This window comes from Lycorma delicatula, chromosome 3 (genome assembly GCF_047948215.1).
Source record: "Lycorma delicatula isolate Av1 chromosome 3, ASM4794821v1, whole genome shotgun sequence".
Classification (NCBI taxonomy): domain Eukaryota; kingdom Metazoa; phylum Arthropoda; class Insecta; order Hemiptera; family Fulgoridae; genus Lycorma; species Lycorma delicatula.
Genome location: NC_134457.1, coordinates 11532938 through 11557543, shown reverse-complemented (window position 1 = coordinate 11557543; position 24606 = coordinate 11532938). Strand labels below are relative to the sequence as shown.

Sequence of the window (24606 nt, the reverse complement as noted above, 5' to 3'; positions counted from 1 at the left end):
ATAATCTCCTTACATGCTATTTTGTTAATTAAGTAATTGCTATGAGGGTGCTTATGAAAACAAAACAAATATATGGAGACTAAAAAGATAAATAGTAAGATGCTAAAAAATTACATTACAAAAATAATTTTAATATCATTTTGATATCAGGATGCTTTACCATTAAACATTAATTATCATAATATTACATAAGAATCTACTTTAAGTAATTAAACTAGAAAAAAAAACCTTTCCAAATTTCAATATTAAAAGAAAGAGCAAGTAAACAGGATATGCAGCTAAAGGTATGTTTACCTTTAAATATAGGAATATTTATAACTTGGAATTCAAACAGGACAATGTAAAGTTTATAAAAGTAATTCATTAAAATATAAGATTTAAAAAACCATCATCTTATATTAATTTAGGTTAAGTGAAAAGATCTTTCTTCAAATAATAAAAATAAATAAATAAAGGCAAAAATAAATTGCTAAAATTACAATTACTACTTAACTACTTAAAAACAATAACGAATATGTTATTACTGACAAACTTAATACAACATTTCAGTACTAAAGATTAATTAAAAACAAACCATAAACTCCATATTAAAATAAAATATTCTTTAAAATAAAATAAAACATATTAAAATAAAACACATAGGTGGTATCAAACAAAACAAAATCAACAAAAGTTATATAAAAAATAAACCTAATTTTAAGCTGATACAAGTATTAAAATAAGCACACTAAGATTATTTTTCTATTGCAATATTTTCAATTTGATTAACCCCTTCCTAGTTATGTATACCTGTACACAAGAAATCAGTCACAAGTGATTAATGCGATACCATTCAGAATCTATTCGCTTGGAAAAACAACTTATAAATTTCACCTATTTCATATATTAACAACATTCATTTGATTGAATTTACACCACTAAAATTCTCAAATTTTTCTAACAGATGGCAGCGTATAACAAAAAACAAAACTACCTTGTATGGTTTTTATACATCTTACGTTTTTTTTATACATATGGACATATTTCAATCCATCAGTTAATAACAATAATAAGTACTTTGACATTTTATTTCACTCTAATAAATTTCATATCATTTGAAACTTTATAAAGGATCAAATTTTATTATGTCAAGATATTTTCTAATACTAGTGTAGCCAAAACTGTGGACAATCACTGTCATGATATAAATATATTAAATAATAGATATTTAAATACATCATACTGCATATTAATTATATAATTTTTCTGATAAACTTTTACAATACTATAGAAATCTTTAATCTATTTAATTGCTCAACATATTTAACAAAAAAAAACAATTTTTAACTTTAAAAATTTTTACAATCTTTTTTTGGTTTTCAGACAATTTAAATAATTATATTTAAAACTGGAATTTATACATTCTTTTTTTAATTATAAAAAAAAAAAAAAACTAGCAAAGTATTGCATGATTTTCCTGGCTACGCTGATCAAGCAAAACTATATAAAATTATGACTTTTATGAAAGTAATGAAAAAATTGCTTCTTATTCTGGGTCCAGAATATATTACAGGTGCCAAAGCAACAAAAATTTTTTCTTTAATAATAAAAATTAAAAGGGGTAAATGCCAAAAAATTAAACAAATAAAACAGAATATGACAGCTACTCTCTCTAGATTGGAAAAGTTTTTCTGCTTAAGTAAAAACAACGATTTAGCCTCCACGTGGTGCAGTTGGATATACCCCAGGGAGTTTTAATCTCTCAAAGGAAAAACCTGCTATAGATTCTAGAGAGCAGGATAAATCTCATAAGCTAAATCACAATGGTTTGGCATCCTCAAAATTAAAATTCAAACAAAAATACTTTTTAGGAACACTAAATGTAAATTCACTGTTAAAAGTGGGAAAATTTAAAGAACTAGAGAAACTTTTAAACCATTTTAAAATTGACATCTGTGCTTTACAAGAAACAAGATTCACAGACAAAAACACTTTAATTAAGGGAATTTTAGAATTCCAAAAGGAAAACCAGTCACATATATAATTAAAAATACTCTGATTTTAGGAACCAACTTTGCAATATTTAAAAAGTACGAGAATAACATAATAAACTTTATTTCTCCTAACAATAGATCATCCATTCTAACATTGAAAGTTAAAAAGAAATAATATAACCTAATTAACTGTCATGCCCCAGTTTACCAAGACAACATTAATAATAAAGAAAAAGTGGAATGGTTTTGGAATGAATCAGAAAACACAGTTACAAGACTAAATAAAAAAAAAAAACACATTAAAATAATACTGGGGGAATTTAATGCTCAAATAGGTAGAAAAAAATAAAACTGGAAAACAGCTGGAAGATTCTCTGCATAAGAAGACTAATAAAAATAGAAAAAGACTAATAGAACTCTGTGAAAAACAAGGCTTGAAAATATAATTACAATCAGATTTAAAAAAAACATCCAAAAATCTAACAATTTGGAAATCATCAAATTACATGCTAGGGAAATTTCAGAAAGATCATGTGGGAATCTCTTAGAAACAGTTAACAGAAATCCAAAACAAAGAAGAAAAACAAATTTTGACTCTGGTCACTACCTTTCACAAATCAAAATTAAACACTTCCCTAAAACACTAAAAGAAAAGCTATAAAAACATTAATTAATTATGACATTCAGAAGTTAAAATTCAATGAAACAGAGAAGGAACTTATCGGAGAGTTTGAAAACTTGAAGCTAAATAGAAGAGAAAAATTATAAAATAATAGGCTAAATTAAAAAGAAAAAACAAGCATGGCAGAATGAAAATTATGAAAAAGTTCTGGAAAACAGAAATACCCTCTGGAAAAAGAATAACTCCAAATGAAGAAAATCAAGTAAAATTTAAAGACTCCCAGAAATTAGCCTCCGAAACCTTTAGACAAACAAACAAAATTTCAAAAAAGAACAGGTAAAACAACTGGAAATGGGCTTCCTGAAATATAACATACAAAATATTTACTGAACATTTAAAAGTAAAATTAAAGGTTACCCATTGTACAGCACATGTTTTAAAAATGAAAATGGTAAAGTTCAAATAAACAACCAAGAAAATCTTAAAACACTTATGAAGTACTATGAGAAACTATTAAATTGCTCAGAATTCAAAGAACTATTTATTTTTGAAAATCTAACCATGTAAAAGAAGAATCACTACATCAGAATGAAAATGTAATCAAAGAAATAATGCAACAATTAAAGAATAATAAAGCTTCTGGAGAAGATAACAGAACAGAAGAAATTTAAAAAATCAATTCCCCTAATTAATAAACAAAATTAAAATTGTTTGTGAAGAAATTTGGCTAATGGAACAAACCCTAGAGGAATGGAAGAATGCAATAATACACCCACTTCACAAATAAGGAAATAAAACAAACTCCAACAAATGCACAGGAATATTACTTTTATTAGTTCCTTACAAAATTTTGAATAAATCACTACAAAACAGAATAATCTACACAGTTGAGAATTATTTAGGAAATTACCAGTGTGATTTTTCCCCTGGAAGATTCTATACTGAACAAATTCTAAATTTAAAAACTATCATAAATTATATTAAAAAAAATGTTAAAAAAATATGTTGCTGTTTCTGTAGATTTTAAAAAAGCCTATGATTAATACAATGCGAAAATAAATTGTTTTTTTCAGTATTAGATGAAGCAGAAGTAGGCAGGAAAAGTATAGCAATAATTAAACAAACAATAATAAACACCAAATCTAAAATTAAACTACGTGGAAAACTGTAAGAAGCATTTGAGGTAAAAACAGGCATAAGGCAGGGTGATGGAATCTCCCCGATTCTATTCAACATTGCCTTAGGAAAAATAATTAGAGAATGGACTAAAGAACTGGTTAAACAGATTCTCAGAATGAGTACATTATTTAAAAACGCAAAAAAGAAATTTGCAATTAATCATTTAGCCTTTGCAAGCAAGGTGGTTATCATAGCTACAAATATAGAAGAAGAAAAATTAAAAGCACATCTGCTGGCAGAAAACAGCAAAAAAAAAAAGGTTTAGAGAAATCCTATGAAAAAAACAGAATTTATAATGACTGATAAGAACTGTATAGAAGAAGTAATCTTTGAAAAGGGACAAAGAATACACAAAGTAGACAAATTTAAGTATCTTTTTAGGGAGATAATAACACCAACTTTATTCGAAAAAGAAGGAATTAAAAGTAGTTTTGTAAAATGGAAACAGCTTTTAGTCCAACAGCGGATGTTTACAATAAGAAAATCTTAAGCTATAAAACTAAACTATGACACTACAAACCAGTAATTTGCCAAAAGCCTTATATGCAAGAGTATTTAGGAAAGTTTAATGTAAGAAATCTTTTAAAAGAAGAAGAAAGAATCTTAAGAAAAATTTTTGGACCCAAAAGAACAGAGAAGGTTATAGATTAAAATCTAACAAAGAAATTTACTAAGAAATAAAAAATTTAGAAGCAGAAATGTGGAAAAGAAGAATGAGGTGTATTGGCCATATTCATGGAATGAGTGATAATAGACTTACAAAACAACTATTGAAAAACAAAACAGATAGAAAAACAAAAACAGGGTGACACCTGGAAGTTTAAAAAGACCTGGAAAAACTAAATAAAGAATGGAAACAGATAGAATAAGAGTTCCGAAAAACAATTGAGGATTTCAAACTAAATGAAAAGGAAAACCAAACAGCTCCAGAAAATTTATAGAAGGGAAAAAACAAGTGCTCTTGATAAGAATGAAAAAGAACTGAAAACAATGGAAGGAAGAAAAAAAAGAAAAGAAAATGCAATGAGATCTAAAAATGTGATCGAAAGAAGAAGAAAACAGAATATATATTTTTTAGAAGAGGGGAATAAATTAAAAAAAAAATGTTTCTACAAATATTAATATGTAGGTTAAGCCTGACAAATTTTCTTAAGTAAGATTTTCTCTAAATTTAACATCCCCTTTAAACGGTTAAGAAGAAAATTCTCAGAAAACCTTTTTGTATTTGAGGTCCAGGATTTATAAAAGACTGTAAAAATTTCTTGATAGTTCTCTGCAAATGAAGCATAAACTTTCAAAAAATTTTTGAAAAGTACTTAAATCAAAGGGAGACAGAGGAAAAAAATACATATATTTCAATTTTAATCGGTGCATACAATATGTATAATACATATTGTAGGTACCAAATTTGCTTAATAAAGATTTATTAAAAATGCCTCTAAAGAAGATAAAAACTGTTTTTTTACAATATGATCAACGCCCCATGTATAGAAATATTTGGTCAAATTTGAAGAAAATCAGTTTGGTCAGTCCTGAGATATACGGCTGAAAGCAGGGCAACAAACATATATACGTATGCACACATACATATGTTTTTTTGGTCTAGGTAAATTAGTAGGACCCTAAAATGTAAAGATTTGCAAAAAACCTAATACCCGATTTTGATATAATCACCATACTTCCCCTTTAATGATGTGAAAGTAAAATCAAAAGTTTTAAAATATTTGTACTCATACAATTATTTTATCTATGAGTGGATTAATCATACTATTATTTACTGCTACTGTCATACACCTGTAGTCTAGGTAATCTTGTAATGATATTTTCATTGGTGAGAGAGATCAGTGGTTAAAAATTACTGGCGTTAGACAATCCTATAATCAAATTAGTAGAACCAGGAAGGGGTTAATAATATCAAAAATAATTAATAATACATACTTTAAAGCTATTAACTTAATTATACTTAACATTTAATTATAATAATAATAATAATAATAATAATAATAATATGTGCATGACTAAATAATATGGATGAGGATGTTTATAAAGTCAAAAACCCAAACCCCTAATTTTTAGGTTTTATGCTTTAACTGAAAAAAACTATATCCAAACGATCAGAAATGTCCTCTTAAAATGGATTATGAGATTTTTATATATATGATATATTTCACAATAAACCCTTTATAGAAAATATTATTTTTTTAAAAAAGTAAATATAAAATAGAAAAGAAATAACAAACAAATATGATTTCAATGTGGGACTAATTTTCAAAATGCTGCATGGCTGATGTGGAATTATCTAGTTTTAAATAAAAAGTTATATTTAAAATACTACAGTGTATTCAAATTTCTCTTTCAAAAATACACTATTCTAAGGACAGGAAGGATTATAAGATCATACAATAGGTTTATGAAATATGTTAGATGAATTATTATTAAAATGGTAACACTAAAATTATATGAGGAATGGCTGAAATGTAATGGACACTGAAACGGGAGAACAAAATGTCATCCAAAGCAACAGGTGCTGTGTCATGTTGTCATTTCCCAGCTACTAATTTTCCAAAACTCATTGACCCATGACTCTCATTTTTTGTCATTCACCATTATTATGGATTTGAATATGACTGCTATGTCAATCCATCTAAAACAATGGGAAGTGATTGAAATTTTAACAGAAGAAGAGTGAATATTAGTGAAATTCATTGCTGTCTAAAAGCCAGGGTGATGAAACTGTTGACTGAAGTACTGAGAGAAAGTGGGGCAATAAAATTTTGTCCTTCAGAAGTTGTTAAAGCGAATATTGAGGATTAACCTTGCAGTGGTCAACCAGTTCTTCTGTAACTATGGCAAGTACCAAAAGGTGGTGGATGAATCAATTCAAAATGATCAATGTATTACACAATGCATTGTCACCTACATAGGAACATTGAAAGAATGAGTAAGACACATTATTGTAGGACTGGATCACCATATAATCTGTTCATGGTGGGTATCACACAAACTCAGACAAAAGGCCAAACAACAGCAAAAGGAATGTTGTAAATGGCTTCTGTCATCATGATGAGAGAGATGTCTTCCTTTTCAATATTGCAGTGGGAGATGAAACTTGGATGCATCATTATGATCCAAAAGAAAAATTTTGCAATGTAATAATGTTTGACCACAAATCAAATACAACAGCTGAGACTTCCACACCTTCTACACTCACCAAATTTGGTGCCTGGGGATTTTCACTTCTTTCCACTTTTGATTTCTTTAAAGAGGGATGGATATTAAGGGTATTCATTTCATCAGGATGACGAACTGAAGGATCCAATGAAGTCATGGATCAAGGAAAGACCGCCAGCATTCTTTGTTAACAGAAAACTGGTTCATCACTGTGAAATGTGTAGCTTGAGTAGTTGGAAAAATAGATGTAAGTTTTTGTAGAAAATAATATGTACTTTTATCCCATAAAAGTAGTTTTTCTTTCAAGAAAAACCGGAACATATTATAAATGTTCAATACGTGGGTATTACTATACTAGGAAAGTAATAAAATATACTAAAACTTGTAATAAATACAAATAATAAAACTATCAAAGATTACTAGTAGTGCTATATGTGATTTGGATGTATAAACATCAGTTGATATCACTCTTTTAAAACACAAATGTTCTCTTATATAAAAGTTTCTACTATCAAAGGCTCAATTCACATTAGCTCAGATAAATAGAATTTTTTATAAATTAATAAAACAGCCCAGGCCTATTACTAAACTAATTCCAACACTAGTAAAGAAACTCAGTGACAAATCAAATCATAAAAATTCAAAGAGCTGATTGATAAACGGACAAATATTTTCAGCTTTTTCAGATGGTACTATAATATATTTACCACCATTTCTACACTAAACAGATTATTTTTTTTATAAATAAAAATAATTGGGTTAGATGACTTTACATACACTCAATAACAAAAAATAATATTAAATAGAAACCATTTTTCTGTAAAGGTGTTCAACTAGAGATAGATTTTATTAAAATAATCTTAATAAGTTACTATAATTAAAATTGTAAAAAAATCAATAGTAAAACAAAACCAAACCAAACACTTAACTAAAAATGATGTATTATTTATTTAAAAGGAAAATACAACAATAAATGTGATAAATTAAGTAAACAAACAATTTTATAATGAATGTTTTTTTAAATTCTCAAAAATCAGAACAAACACCATAAAATTTCAAGTTTTAATCTCTGTGATTTCTGTCTTGATGAGTATTCACAGGTAGGAAAAAGTAAGTAGTCAAAAATGCAAAGATTTCATAAATAAAAGATATATACTTGTTTTATTTCAACCCATTCCATTTTTATTCAATCAAACCTCTCTATTAAATGTAATTTATTCAAAAACCTTTACAATTTGAAGAATAATAATTAATTATTATTAATTAAATTATATAATTAATTATAAGAATAATATTTATTATTCTTAATTTTGTGAAAATTCTACAAATCAAAATAAATATAAAATAATAATTCCAAGTTTTTTTTTTCACTTCTCATTAACTAACATATAATAAGTTTTTCTCACTGATACAACTCAATTTTTAAAACATGAAAACATTTTCAATTCATGGATTTTTAGAAAATTCAGATCATGAAAAGAAAAGTAATCACTGAATTTGTAAAAATTTATCAGCTGTTTAATAAAATGGTTTATAAAATAAAACAAATAATTTGAGTTCAGTGAATAAATAAGACATTTTTTGACTCGACATTTAAAAATTATTTAATTGATTTGTCAATTTCAAAAACCACTACTATTACAAAAAAAATTGTTTTTCCCTTGAAATTTGAATTAAGAAGTTTGGCTACTGTAATATATTTAAAAATAATTATTTGATAAACATTTTTTTAAGTTTATTATCAATTTGAATATTTTTTTGTAATTAAGTGATAATACTCACATTTTACTATAAAATACAGTTCTGTTCTGTTATCATGATATCTGTTTTTTTCATCCCTTGATATCTCAGTACTGAGTATAGAACGAGTTAGAAGTTGAACTTAAATTTAATTGTAAACCTACGGCTACTTAAATTACTTGTAATGGCCAGAAAGGAACTCTTACAGGGATAAAAAGATTTTTTGATTAAATAAATATAGCTTTGGTGTTTTACTAAAAAAAATTATCTACTGTCATAGGTAACAATGTATTATAAAAATTGCTCTATGAAATTTCATTCTGTATATAGATCGCCAATATTTAAATAATGTTCTATGGACCTCTACAAAATTATCTGTTCCACATCTTATGTTGAAGTAATGAGCAATTTTTCTGTATGCTTAAAAATATTTTCATTGTAAAATAAATAAATAATGTAGCTTTAAAAACCTTTCTAAATCTTACTTAGGCGATGATATAAATCTCATTGAGAATTTTATAGATCAAATTATCAATTAATGACCATGAAATAATCCTATCAGTAGTTTACTATCATGAATAAACAGATTTTCACCAAGCTTAAATATTAATCTTGAAGTATGAAAATTTAAGAGTTTTTTTTGCAGATTTTCCTTTTTTTAAGCAATGTTGCTTATGATACTGGCTGCTGGTAGCCAGATATTTATGTAAAAACAGCCTTCTTTAAATTATTAAATCCAAATATATAAAACTTATACACTGGAGAAACTTTTTATAGAATGTTGCATAAAATACATTACTACCATATTCAGTATTTAAAAAAAGAATCAACTCTACCTTCTTTAAGTTCACAAGGGATTGCAAAAGACCACTGACTTATTTTTTTTATATGAAATGTACTTGAAACAAAAATAATATTTTAAAGAAAAATCTTTAATAGTAACTCTTTCTGATTTTTAAATGTAATTATGACCTAAAATTTTGATTATTACAAGAATCATAAAGTAGGATTGTAACTAAGTTTAAGGTTGCTAAAGGAAAACTGTATTGAAGATAAAGGAAAGAGTCCAATTATTTTAACTTTTTAGATTATACTAATGAATATGAAAAAAACAAAATGTTTGTTAAAAATTGTATTTTGGAACAGTTGAAAGTATCAGAAATAACATGCTTACAACTATACTAACAATGGCCTCTAACCTGACCACTGAGCTAGGCAGGTAATGAAATTATTAATAGTTCACAATTGCTAATTGAAAAAGTAAAAAAAAAATTAAAACACTACTTGTATTTATTATTAAAGTATTTTGTAAAATAATTTGAATCTGAAGTAAATGATAGAAAAGAAAAAAACTTCAGTGAAAATTGTATCTAAATTAAATAATGATCAAATTTAAAAGAAACATAAAGTAACATTTTTACAGAGAAGAAGAATAGACATTAATCTATATAAGAATCTTTTCTCAATAAATAATTAAAACTTATTAAAAAATAAACTAAAATATTACCTAATACAAATATAATATGTGTATTTCTTAAAGTAAAACATTTTAATTAAATCATGATGTTTTAAATTTACTTCTTCACTGAACATCCATTATTACTAAAAACAATGAACTGGTATTTATTTAACTGAATATCCTAGAAAAATAAAGTTCTGATGACTAATGACAACAATAAATTATCAACAGTATATATACAGAAAGTTTTATGAATTTTATACAGAAGTTATCAACTAAAATTCTATAATTATTTTTGTTTTGAGTTAGTAGATTATGAATCTTGACTTTATCTCAGTTTTGAATTTGTAAGATCTCACAATATTTTTCCTTTGTTACTGATTTTATTTTAATTGATTCGTTATTGCTGTAGAGAATAGCCCACAAAGATGGGAGTGTTCAGTGGAAAGCTATTTAACACAAATTAAATTATTCAAAAGATTCTGGGTTCAAATCACGATCAGCTTGTCATTTTTCAAATGCTACAAAATTCATCTCAGCATAAAAAAAAGAAAGAAAAGAGGATGACTATAATACACCATTGGCATGTTTTTACTGTTACAAATAAATAAATAGTATTAAATATGACTCCAAGATCATAATAAAAGTAAATTAATTTTAAATTAAGAAAATCTTTAAAACCCATCTTTTATACCAAGATTGTTTGAAAACTCTCGGTCTGACACAGAGATGGCAGAAGTATGACAAATTGACTATGGTATTTATCAAGCAACTAAACAGTTGCTTGTTTATGGCGATCAAGTAAAGCAAAAAGATTTTGACACTTTCTATAAAATGGATCAAATTTAAGTCTGAGTTATTATAAAGTACTTTGTTTTAAAAAGTTTAACCCCAATGAACATATAACAAGAGTTAATTTTCACTTTAACGTAATTTCCCCTTCGTTTTTAATGGTAAAAAAAGTGGGCTGCTGGAATTAAATGTGGTCCAATTCCATTCAAAATGATGAACTCTTGGGATACCCAAAAACTGCTATGACCAATGAAATTATAACAAAAATTCACAATGTGCTATTAAATGATCACTTACTTAAAACATGTGAGCTTGCAAACATTACAAACATCTCAATAGTTCATATCCACTACATTTTACATGATGTTTTGGGTATGAAAAATATTTCTGCTAATTGGGTACTGTGTTTGTTAATATGAATCTGACTGAATGCTTCTCAGGATGTTTAGACTTATTTAAATCAAATTCTGCTGAGTTTCTTTAAAATTTTACAACAATAAATGAAACATGGATTTACCATTACATGCCAGAGATCAAACAGTACATTTCAAGCAGTCAAAATAGTGGGTGGGACTGAGTGAAAGTGCCCCAAAGAAAGTGAAAATGGTTTCATTTTCAGGAAAAGTCACGACTACGGTTTTTGGGATTATCTTGGAAGTCTTACATAGACTTTCTGGAAAAAGGCACCATCATAACTGCAGAATATTACACTTCACTACTGGACCAATTTAAGGGTGGTTTTCAGGCTAAATGTCCACATCTAACCAAAAATAAACATATAATAATGTTTATTCACAACAGTAATGCTCCAGCGCACACATTTTATGTTTATGCTACAAAATTGTATGATTTAAACTTTAAAGTGCTCCCAAATGTCCTGTATTCCCTAGATTTGAATTCTAGTGATTACATCCTCTTCCCAAATCTGAAGAAATGGCTTGCTGTAGAAAGATTCACATCAAATGATGAGGTCAAAGCTAAGATAACTGCTTATTATGCATGCGTTGAATATATCACATTATATTAAGGTTTAAAAAAATGGTTAAGTGATTAGTTTAAATGTAACAAATTTCAAGGTAACCATATTGAAAATAAAAAAATTAATTTGAGAAATCTTATGTTTTCTTTGTCAAGCTGAGAACATTGTATTAAACATTTTTATTTGTTTTAAAGAGTAGTATAAAAGATCATGTAAACTGAGATATACAAGCAATAAAATTGTTTTGAAACTGAGATTTTTTTATTCTAAGGTAATATAAGCATATATAAAAGATTTTTAGCCAATGTTTAATAGTTTGCACTTATGAAAAATTGTTTTTTTTTCATCCATAGCCTAATAATAATGTGGCTTTAATATCAATATGATAAGATATTTTTTTTATAATTTATAAAATTACTAAAGTTATTTGCTATGTTTCTGTACATATTGGCTGGTCAGCAAAGAAAAATATTTTAAACTATCAACTTTTTATATGTTGGCTTATTATGTAAAAACTTGATAATTAAAAAAATAAAATTATGTCTAACAATATACAATTCGGGAATGTCTGGGTACTGATTAACGTTAATATACAATGGAATGTCAACATTGTGTAATATTTTAAGTTTTATTTCATTTATAAAGATGATGGGTACTTTGGTTCATAGATTCATCAAACATTATAAAAAATCTGATTCTGATCTTTCCTGCACAGATTCCAAAAGGGATTAAAGTAATAATAAGAAAAGCAAAGGTGTTAGCTTTGAAAATCCAAGACTTATTTATTTATTTATTTATTTTTTTTAAACCAAACATCAGGTAATTTTTTTTATTTAATCTTTGTAGTTTATTTAAATTTTTGTATAGACAGATCATAAATATTTTTAATTAAAAAATGTTATTGGGACAGTAAAAACATGTCTTATAAGATCAAGGGCTGATGTTTGTTTACACCATTAAGTCTTTAATATTAAAATATCTAATATATCATTAATCTCAATAGTAAACAGGAATGAAGTAAAAACAAGAACATTCTTTCTAATGATGCAAAAATAAAATTTAAGCAATCAAATGCAGTGAAAGAAATGCTATATATTTTTTTAAAATATGACAAACACCATTCATTACGAAATTATTTGAAACATAGCAGTGATATAGAAAAAAAAACATGTAATGACAATGACGATGGAAATAATGAACAACAAATATAAATGAATAAATAATTAACACAACATTGAGGAAATATCATTAAGAAAATAAATTATCATTCTTAACATACAAATATTAAAAAAGTGGATTATTAAATGACATGAGAGTGCTGGTGACATAAAATGAATGATGAATATATGAATGAACAGTTTATGATGCTGGTGCAGAAATACATTCTTTGCATTTTGAAAGAATTACATGGCAAAACAGAAAAGTATTAACAAAGAAAAATCATGTTATCATTTAGCAAATAAACAATTGCGTACTATGATTTTAGAAGGTGATATATCACACAAACCTTTAAAATGTTTTTGTTAAATAATTGGCAACTGCTACAATAATTCATGTACTAAAAAAAATATATATTTTTTACAAGGAAAATTAAGAGACTATGATGGAGGGTATGTACACAGATAAAAATTTATATCTACAGTTAGGTCATGAAAATTGAATAGTTGATATTCTACTAATCCAGTTTCTAATATTCATTCTACCTTACTTATTACAGTGTATGGAAGCCTACATGAATCCTCTGAATATCTATCTGCTAGTGATGAGTTAAGAAATCTTGAGGTGATAAATAACTTTGCTGATTTGACAATTACTGATACAAATATGTACATCATGTATAAAGTTTTATACATGAAGGTTATAACTTCAATTAAACCCTGTCCCTCACAATTTCTTTAAAACTGGATTTGAAAAAAATCAACTAAAAGTTTTTTTGTTATAACCAAATCTCAGTATATTTTTAGAGAACCCAATGAATATTATTATACATCTACAAAAATAAATAGAATAATTGATATTCTTCCACTAGCAAAGCATTTAATATTAATCTAAATTCACAAATGAATTGATTATCAATGTGATTTATCATTATGTATTTTACAGAAATATAAAAGTAATTTTTTTAGCGATCAGTCAGTATTAACTGTGCATTACTATTTCTATAAAATAAATAATTCCTTTGCACATGGAAGCTGCTTTTTGCAATTCACAGAAAAAATGTTTTATTAAATATTCTGAGATATTGTACATTTTATACATATATATTAATACAAGCACTTTGATACTAACAACACGTTTGATATATAAAATATGTTGGTTCTTTCTTCATTAAAAGAGAGATACATATACATAATTTTTATCAAGATGATAAACTACTCTTATGTAATCAATATTATCTGTTTTTTTTTTAATTATATTTTTATGGATTTATAGAGCAAAAAAAAAAAATGTTTTCTTTAATAGTAAAAGAATTTATTACATCTCAGAAATTAAACAAACATCATGTTTTAAGTTAACCCTACAAAAAAAAAAACCATTAATTACCAGTATCCCAGCAATATCAAATCATAGCAAGGCAAAAAAAAATTGAAAACTGCTGCAAAATTAACATGTGACAATTAATGGCACTTAAGTATTAACGCCACCGCAGCTACAACTTTACTTAAAAACAAAGTTCTCAATCGGATTTGGGTGGAAAATGGGCCGAAACAGATTCAAAACAGAATATAAATGGTTATTTATATTTATTTATTTTATAAATATAATTTAACCAAACTTAACCTTGACTAATTAACACCGTAATCTTTTGAGTATTTATTTAATAAATTCAATAATTATTGCAATTTAATAATTTAAATAATAAATAATTGTAATTAGTGAATTTATTAAATAAATACTCAAAAAATTACGGTGTTAATTAGTCAAGGTTAGCGAGCGAAGCGAGGGTAGGTTAAGTTTGATTAAATTATATTTATAAAATAAATATTTATTTATTTATGTTAAACTCTATATTGGCCCATTTCCCACCAAAATCCGATTAACTACTTTGTTTTTAAATAAAGCTGTAGCTGTGGTGGCGTTAATACGTAAGTACCCAATTAACTAATCTCAGATGAAAAATATTATGAAAAAAAATTTAAATGTTTAATTTTTTAAAAATTAGTCCATATTATGGGGTGTAAGTAGCAGCGTAAAAAGAACCCACTCTACAGCTGTAAAGATATACCTTTAAAAAAAAAATTGTTTCTGGTATTAGTTGTTTTTCATATATATTTTTATTTTAATTTAAATATTCAACTTTTTTAAGAGATAAACTAACTGATAATCTGTGATAAATTTAGGTTCTATTTATAGAATTACAGATGTTTTATAATAGTATAATAATAAGTTTCATATATACAAATGAAGGATGTTGTAATGTTTAGTTAGGTAGGCATTTCAAATTTATTACAAAAACACGCATTACTTAAACTTCAAACAGTTAACACTTAAAACATTAGATCTGATAACATGATTTAACACAACCAACATTATCCATAATGATGAAGCATTATGGAAAATGTTGTAATTAAATAGTAGGAACACAATCTGGGTGCAATAATATATAAAAAAAAATAACACTTCTTGATAAGGAAAGCAAGCATTATATAAAAAAGCTAAGCTAAGGAAAGCCGTCAAACGTGCGATACACTTTCCACCCACCAGAGGCATATTCTCCTCAGAGGGAATCTCGTTGAAGTCAATGCCCTTTAGCGAGAGCCACGACAAACAGAAAGATAAAGAGTATCACAACACATAAAAGAAAAATATTGATATTCATGTATATAATAAACAATGTTGACATAAAAATTAATATCATTAAATATTTTATCATAACACACTTAATGAAAGATTACAAAAAAAAAAAAAAAATACTTCAGTTATAACATATAAGAAGGAAGTAACATTATAACAGTTACTGTATATAAAAAACTTACAGATAGTAAATGTTTTCAGAAACTTATATCAGTGGCGTAGACTTTTGTCTCCACTTTCAAAAAATAAAAAATTCTCTAAAATTTACTTTGGAAAATATACTGACCCTTGATAAAATGGCAGCAAAAACCAAAAGGTTTTATAGCTTTCTGTATGTAGATAGCTTATCTATAAATAGATAAGTAGATAATATTTATTATTAGAATAATTAGATATATAGATAATATTATTATATTATATATAATAGCTTTTATATAAATTAAAATTCTCAAAAAGTTTTTAATAAAAGTTTTACTACTATAACATAAACTGACAGAATGTAAAGGAGTCAGGTGACCTTAATGTGTACACTTCCTACAATCCTACAGGACTAAACAGAAAATTCTTTTAGCATCTATAAAACTGTTTGACTACAAATGGATCATGAATAAAATAAATGGCTTTGAAAGATCAAGTGATGGGAGCAGTGAAGACATTTAATCTGTCGTCTTAAATTAATAGGATTGTGTATAAAACAATCAATGGTAACCTGATAACAGTACAAATTTCAAAAAAATAATGTTAATTCTTGTTGATAAACTTTATATCATTTTCTACATCTAAAACCAAAGGTTACTGAGAAAATATAAAATATCTGTTATTTATTCAAGGTGTGGCAGTATACTCCCTATTTTATGGAACTTTTCATTATGTGAAAAAAAAAAGACTGCGCCAGTGAAACTGAACTTCCCAAACATTTTTCTCGACACCACTAAATATGACCTTTATTGATACAATAAAATTTGTAATAAGCAGGTCATTAGTATAACTAGAACATAAATGCAGAATTAATTAATTATTATTAATGAAATAATAAATATAACATTGCTTTATAATTACAAAACAAATTTAAAGACTTACTAAGACAGTAATTATTATAATATTTCTTTACCGATTTATGTTAGCATAACATTTTTCAGAGATAAAAATCATAAACAAGCTTATTATTAAGTTTACTTGAAGTATTTGTTAAAGAAAACAAGGCTTTATTAAAATAATTTTTGATTACCTCAGAAAAAAGTAACTGAATTTCTAGATAATGTTTGAACATTTTTATTTCAAGATTGATCGACGACAGATATTTATCTTTTATCATTAAAAATATAGTAAACAAAGAGGAGAAATTAATAATAAAAATTTTAATGAAAGTAACCATGAATTTTTACATCTTGTTTCATTAATAATAATGAATCAAACCAAATATGGAAAAAACATGGTTATAACTATGCATAATTTAAGAAAACTTAGTAATATTGAAAGTAAAAAAGAAAAATAAGATCATACAGTTAAATCAACTTTTCAATATTTATTACCAACTTTTCTTTAGTCCTGACTTCATGATTATTTCAATCACAAATTGACATAGATTAGGATAATTAAAATAAATAAATATATATAATTATCCTGGAAGATGTTGACCAAACATACTGTTCAGGACATCAAAATACACAAAAAATAACAAATACCCTACCTTGCTTAATTTTCCCTGTGTGCACAATTTTGTGTTTTTCCAATAAAAATTAATATCTTAAGAATGGATAGAATTATTTTAATGAAATTTGATGAACTTGTAACCCAACAATATCTTCAAAGTAAAAAGTTAAAAATTTTCAGAATGGCACTATTAAAACTTTTTGATCATTAATAGCCAGCCGTCTAAATATTAGTTTTATCAAATTATGTTTTATTAGATAAAATGGTAAGCCTTTTATTGCTAACAAAATGACATCTTATTTATTCAAATTGGTTAATAAACAGCTAAGATACGAATAAAATTAATAAAATGGATCACAAAAAAATTATTTCTGACAATTTTATGGCTTTATTTATTTTAATAATTTTAAAAAAATGAATAATTAATATATATATATATATATGCAACTTGATGTCACAAAGTCACTTGTTTAACAGCTGATTTTTTAAGTAAAAGGTTCTGACATCAAAAACCTAGTAAGAGTTACTTACTTTTACACAAATTTGAATATTAGAGAGTGCAAACTAGTTGTAATTTGGTGGTTGGGATTTAATTAATCATAATGTCTCATGAATGATCAGCCTGAATCTATACAAGAATATAACCTCATTTACATGTCATACATATCATCCTCATCTCATTAGGCCATAGGGGGGGGGGGGGTTGCTTACTGTTCACAGTTGAACAGATTGCAACATACATATTACAAAAAAATATTATTAATTATTCTTAATTCAAGTTATGAAGGAAGCGAAAAAAAATAGCGACAAAATTGCTAGACCATAATTTTTATTATCCACTTTATCAATTTCGGCAATATCTCAGCTGAAAATCATCAACCAATCTGAAAAATAAGATGTCATTTTATTCACAATAAAAGGCTTCACAGGTTTTATCTAATAAAACGTAACTTGATTAAACTAATATTTATGGAGCAATTATTAATTAAAAAATTTTAATGGCAGCCATTTTGGTATTTTCAATGGTAAAATTTTCAAACTTATTTATTTATTATGTAGATATTGTTGGATACACATACAACATATTTTATTAAAATATCTCAATCTGTTCTTAAGATATAAATTTTTATTGAAAAAACACAAACTAGTGAACGGAGAAAAAATAAAGTGAGATAAGGAATTTGTTCAAGTGAACTTTTTTGTTTATTTTGATGTTCTGAACCAATCCAGTACCTCCTAGGTTTGGCCAACACCTACCTGGATACCAGTACATATGATTTTTCTGTGCATAAAATAATATTATTTTATATTATTAAAAGGGCACAGAATGATAATTTATCTGACAAACAACCAAATTTAAAATATAACTGAAGTATTTTTACAGATGACAAAATATTTCCATTATGCATGATTATCTTTCTCTGTGACATAACTGCTGACTTCGTTGCATTATAGTTCTACCTGCAGTAACTGCATGTAATATATTAGAAGTTGAAAACATATGTATTTAGGATATGATCTACAAGTACATTATATTTGAATTGTGTCTATTTATTTAGTAAATATATGCTATTTTTTATACTGTATATTGTTTGAATGATTAAAATTGTTCATAAATATTACTTAGTGTATTATTAGTAGTTATACTTGATTACTTGTATATTTGTTTATCAATTTAATATAATTTATGATTGAAATCCTTAAGTATCTAAAATGAAAGAAGATTTTTATTTTTAAATCTGTATATGATTAGGGAGACAAGAAAAATATGTAGCTTTTCTTTACTTCATTATTAATGAATGCTTCATTTTGCTTTATTTGCTTCATTTTTGCTATCATTTTGCTTTGTGGTCAAAGAAGAGAGAGGAAAAAAAAACGTTTTCACTCCTGAAGCCCTTGTAAAACAGGGCTAAAAATATGTGAAAATATCTGTTCCAATGGAAAATAATTTCTGTTGTAAATTGTATAAAGTGTATGGTCTTAAAAGTCAAGGGATGTGAAAAATTCAGCAAAAATTAGTTAAGGTTTTCTTCATTTATAGCTACTGTGACTAATTTTTATTTTCATTAAGGGAACTACACATGATTAATTAAGAAAGGAATAAGGTATAAATAAACTATGAAACCAGTTTTTCTCACTTCTCCCTTGGTGAGATATGTGGTTTCAAAGGTGGGGTTCATCCTTCTTTTTAATAATTTACTTAGATAATTAGATAAACTGTATAAATGAGTTTAATTTATGACAATCTTTAGCATTTTATTTATCATAAAAAGTCCATTATTTATTACTACATAGCCTATAAATTAAATTGTATTATGACAACATACACAAAAGATTATCAAATCCAAATGCACTTTCAAGTAATATTTTTAGATCAGATCCTGGATACATATCTTACTGAGATGATAAAACTTGCAGCAAAAACTTCTCTTAGAACCATAGTGAAGCAATGAACAGCAGAAACAATTGGCACTGATAATCACCAAATGACAGAAAATGGTTTCATATTGGTAAAAATGCTTTAATATAATATTAATTTAGTTATTTTGTCAGATAAAAACAATTTTACATAATAAGAGACCTATTATTCAGTGGAATGTGCTTAACATTAAGCACATTAACTTGAAAAAAAGTAAATTAAAAATAATTTTAAATTAATTCCTTAGAAACATAACAACAGCAAACAAAACAGTCTTTGTTTTCCCAGAAAGATATTTATTTAATATCCTTACACTTAACAAAAATTGATTATTTTCAAGTGAATATATTATCATTATACATAGTTTTCATAACATATAATTGCAGTAATATAATCAGAATTTATTATTTTGTAGTAATGAGAAAATAATCTGATGTTGAAGTTCCTGGAATGGTCTGGTGATTCTGGAACAACTAACACTATGATTTTGCAATTTAGTGAGAACAGTTGTCAACAGTCATGAACCATTATATGTATGCGTATGACAACTGGTAAATATTCATTGCTCAATTTTCATTTACCACAATTGGTGTGTGTGTGTGTGTGTGTGTGTGTGCACATGCATGCATGTAAATATATATATATCTTTATAATATCTATAATCTTTATATTTAAAATTCAGTAACATATTAACTGCTGTCTTAATAAAATTTAATATTATATTAAATATAATCTATTGTGTTTTGGTGATTTATATTTCATTAATAGAATATTTAATTATATTAAGTAAACCATTTAGTATAAAATTTTGAGATGATATATATATTTTACAATAATTTTTCATGAAGTACTTTCGCAGGATCCCACATCCTCAGTCATGACTGAAATCAGATGGTTTATCAAACTGAAAGTTTGTTTGTATTTATATATGTAATATTTTTCTAATGTATTTAATTTTATGTCATCTTTATTAATCTGTAATATTTCTAAATTTATTTTAATAACATTAATAGAATATGACAAAATATTAACACAAAATTTAGAAATATCAGAAATTAATAAAGTTGACATAAAATTAAATATATTAGAAAACTATTACATATATAAATACAAACAAAATTTCAATTTGATAAACCATCAGATGACAGTGTTTGAGGGAGACGGTCTAATAAAAACTGCAATAGATAGCAGAGCATTCATTTAAATTAATACACAATTTTAATTATTTTAGTATTTTTATTTTCAAATTTTTATTATGAAATAACAGAATTATTTCAAACTTGACTGAGGATGCGGGTTCCCACAAATCTACTTTCATGAAAAATTAAGGTAATAATTTAATATTAAGGTATTAATTATATTAAGGTATTAATTTAAAATTAAGGTAAAAATTAAGGTATCATATCCATATTACATAATAAGTTATTTATTTAATAGAATTTAACAATTCAGAGGAAGAATATGAATCTAAAAAATTAATTTCATTAATGTATATATATATATATATATATATATATATATATATATATATGTATATATACACAGGTGCCTCTGAAATATTGAAATATGCATTGAAATTGGGAGTATATTCTTCTCATCAAAGTATAAAACAAAGTTCTTATACCTTATGTCCAGAAATATATATTTTTTTGATCATTTTGAGTTTTTTACAACATATATTCAAATTTCAAGAATGGGTTTGAGATATTTTAAGAAAACTTTATATATATTTTTAAACAAATATCCTCAATGGAAATAAATGAAAATGAATAGCTTTAATTCAAAATGGTTGCCATATTACTTTTTAAATTATAATATGTCCAACTGTATATATGAATTTTGTTTTATATAAGAAATCTTAAGGTATTCATTATGAACAAACTGAAAAAAAAAATGTTTAGATGCAGTTAAAACCAAACCAACCAAGTTAAACAGAAGTCGTTGGAGTGAATCAGTCTGATTATGAGCTATTTTTCATTTTCTCCATTAAAACTCAAATGAAAAGACTAAAAAATGAATACGTGATTTGTGCCAACAAGATAATTGACAAAAATTGGCTCTTTGTTGGTATGAAAGTCTTTTAAATGTTCACTGTATCTTTAGAACTGCATCCTGTTTGATCACTGTAAACCACTATCTAGTTAGTGTGATTCAGTTTATATACTCCATGTGTATTCTGTGTTTGTTTTATAATTGTCTTATGCTTGTATTGATTTCTTTTGTATAATGTTCTAAATGCAATATAATGGTATCGAGATTTTTAAATTTAAAGTTATTTTCTTAGACTTTGTTTATGTGATATTTTTTTAATTGTTTATCTTTTTTCTTACTTTTTTTTCTATAGAAATGTGTCAACATTCATTCTGTTGTATTTATTTCTGAATGATAGGTATTTTATAGTGTTAGCTCTTCTGTATGGTCTTCAGGTAACATGGGTTGCTTAATTGGCTGATCATACTAAGAAGAGCAGATACTTCATGTAAGGTCAGGTGATCTGAGAATTTGTGAATGAGGATGGTAGTCTCATTAATGGTTTCCTATATATTCTGAAACTGTATTGTTGTTTGCAATGATGAGATAAATAAAAGGTAATTTTTAATTATGCACTTATTTATTCATATAAATTTTAATATAAGGTGTAATTTCTTTCTCTCCATTATGTAAGGGTGAGAACAGCAATACCAGTCACTAAAGATGGTCACAAGAGCAACTAAAAACATTTTGAATGAAAACTTACATTTATAAAATGTGACTTTGTTATTTCAAAAGTCTTTAGAGATTAAAATAATTTGTGGTGTTGGTGACATCTTTTAAAGATACATTCAAACAGTATCACATCAAATTACTGAAAAAAAAAAGAAGTCTAACTAATTCACATGATTTCATTTTTTTATGCATTTTACTTCAGGATTAAGTACAAGAAGTCTAAGAAATGAAGGAATTGTTGAATATTGCCTCATGATAACACGTTCAATATCTTGACAATGACAGGTAATTCTAGGGAAACATTTATCAGACAGTACTATCAAAATTTTGCTCACTCAAAAACTCATAACTATTTCTCAAAGTGAAAATTTAACGCCAAGCTTATTGTTTTGATTAACATGATAGAAATAAAAAGAGAAAAGATTGTGCTGTAAATATGTTTGATGAAGATATTTTTAAACAATGTCAGTGTGGGTAAAATCAAGAAGTTAACTGTCCATGAAGTGGGAAACATAAAATTAGTATAACTTATTTTAAGAAGGATGATCTTCCATATAATAAAAAATACACCAAATTCCAGGAACTTTTTGATTATATTCAGTATTTTATGTTTAAGAAAGGTAAATAAATTTCATATTTGTAATTGGGTACAATGAGACATATTAAGTTAAAATTAATATTCTTTCATTATACCACTAATTGACCTACAAATAAAAATAACAGTATTAATAAACAGTAATTTTCAAACTGAAATAACATTAATATATTCTAATTGTTATATGTATGTATAACAATTAGAATATATTCTAATTGTTATATATATATATATAAGTCAAAATACAAAATACAAGCAAATGTTTAAAATATGTATATAATTAAATAAACATTTTATAGAAAGATAAATACTGCTACTCTGGAACTAACTTCAGATTTAGCTTATTTTATAATGCATAATTATAAAAACTGATTAATTAATAAGAAAGCATAACATTGAATGAACTGCAGTAAACATAATTACAAATCAAAATTTACCAAAGCATAGTAGTTCAAGATTTTATGATGGCTGTCAACTAAAGTAGATATACCTGTATTTTACCAGCTGAAATGAAGGGTATTTTATTATATTTCTATGCATAGATTACTAACAAAAATTTATTTATAGAATTAATATGGTAACAAATATACATACCATTCCAAGGCTTTCTTTCTTATTTAATCGAAGTTCTCTTAACATCTTGTTTCTTTGTTCCATCATCAATGTCCTTTCGTATGTATATGCCGAAATGTCATTATCAGTCTAAATGAAACAGAAACATTATAACTGTTAGAATTATAAATAAACTTTTATTTAAAATAAAATAAAACTTTATTAGGTAATATTACAAATTAACTTTAAACTGTAAATAAAGTTTCTGTGCTTTAGAGAAAATGTATGATGATGAATTATTTCATCATTAGTCTTCTGCTACAATGAAAATCAACCAGACTTATTCAGCCCAATTTAAACAGTTTGATCACCAAACAATTTTCAAGGTTAACATATTTTTACCATACTGTTTAACTATCTGAGTGAATTTTGGCTGATTTTACACCTTTATAAAATAAAAATCTTATCACAGCACACTGTTTTTACAGAGTACACATTTCAAGAAGTTCCAACATTTTGAAATAATAATTTTGATTATAATAATGAAATTCTTTTTGAACAGCCAATATTTTATATTTTAGGAGTAGCAATTAACAACAGTTTCAGTTTATTCTATTACATAGTTTTTCCACAGTTGTTATTTATCTTGAATTTTTGAATGACCTTTGTGTATAAATACACATCAGGTGATCATTTGAAAAGGTACCACATTTATTATTCAACAGATATCAGTCCCATTGTATTTCTGATTGCAGGCATGTATACCATTCTTGGGTGGTAACCTTTTTAAAATTATTTTCAAAGGGTTGGAACACATCCTCTTTGCTACACCTACCCCAACTCAAAAATTCTAAATGACAATGATAACATCTAATTACATTAATTGACAACCTGAAAAAAATAATGAATTTTGGTGAAAAGAAAATTAAAATCCACCCACTCCTTCGCTTGGTAAGTGCAGAAAACCATTT

At 25.7% G+C, this 24606-nt stretch overlaps 1 protein-coding gene across 3 annotated transcripts in view; it reads right to left on the bottom strand.

Annotated features, from left to right (window-relative positions):
* Nucleotides 1-24606, bottom strand: part of kcc (solute carrier family 12 member kcc) — a 352144-nt gene that overhangs the window by 15873 nt on the left and 311665 nt on the right. For 2 of the 3 annotated variants that reach the window (XM_075359404.1, XM_075359406.1), the window contains exons 16-17: nucleotides 23678-23785; nucleotides 15618-15662 (exon numbers count right to left, since the gene is read on the bottom strand). In XM_075359404.1, coding sequence (XP_075215519.1) covers nucleotides 15618-15662; nucleotides 23678-23785 — 153 coding nt within the window. The remainder of the gene's footprint in view (nucleotides 1-15617; nucleotides 15663-23677; nucleotides 23786-24606) is intronic. The other variant, XM_075359405.1, reaches the window with a different exon arrangement.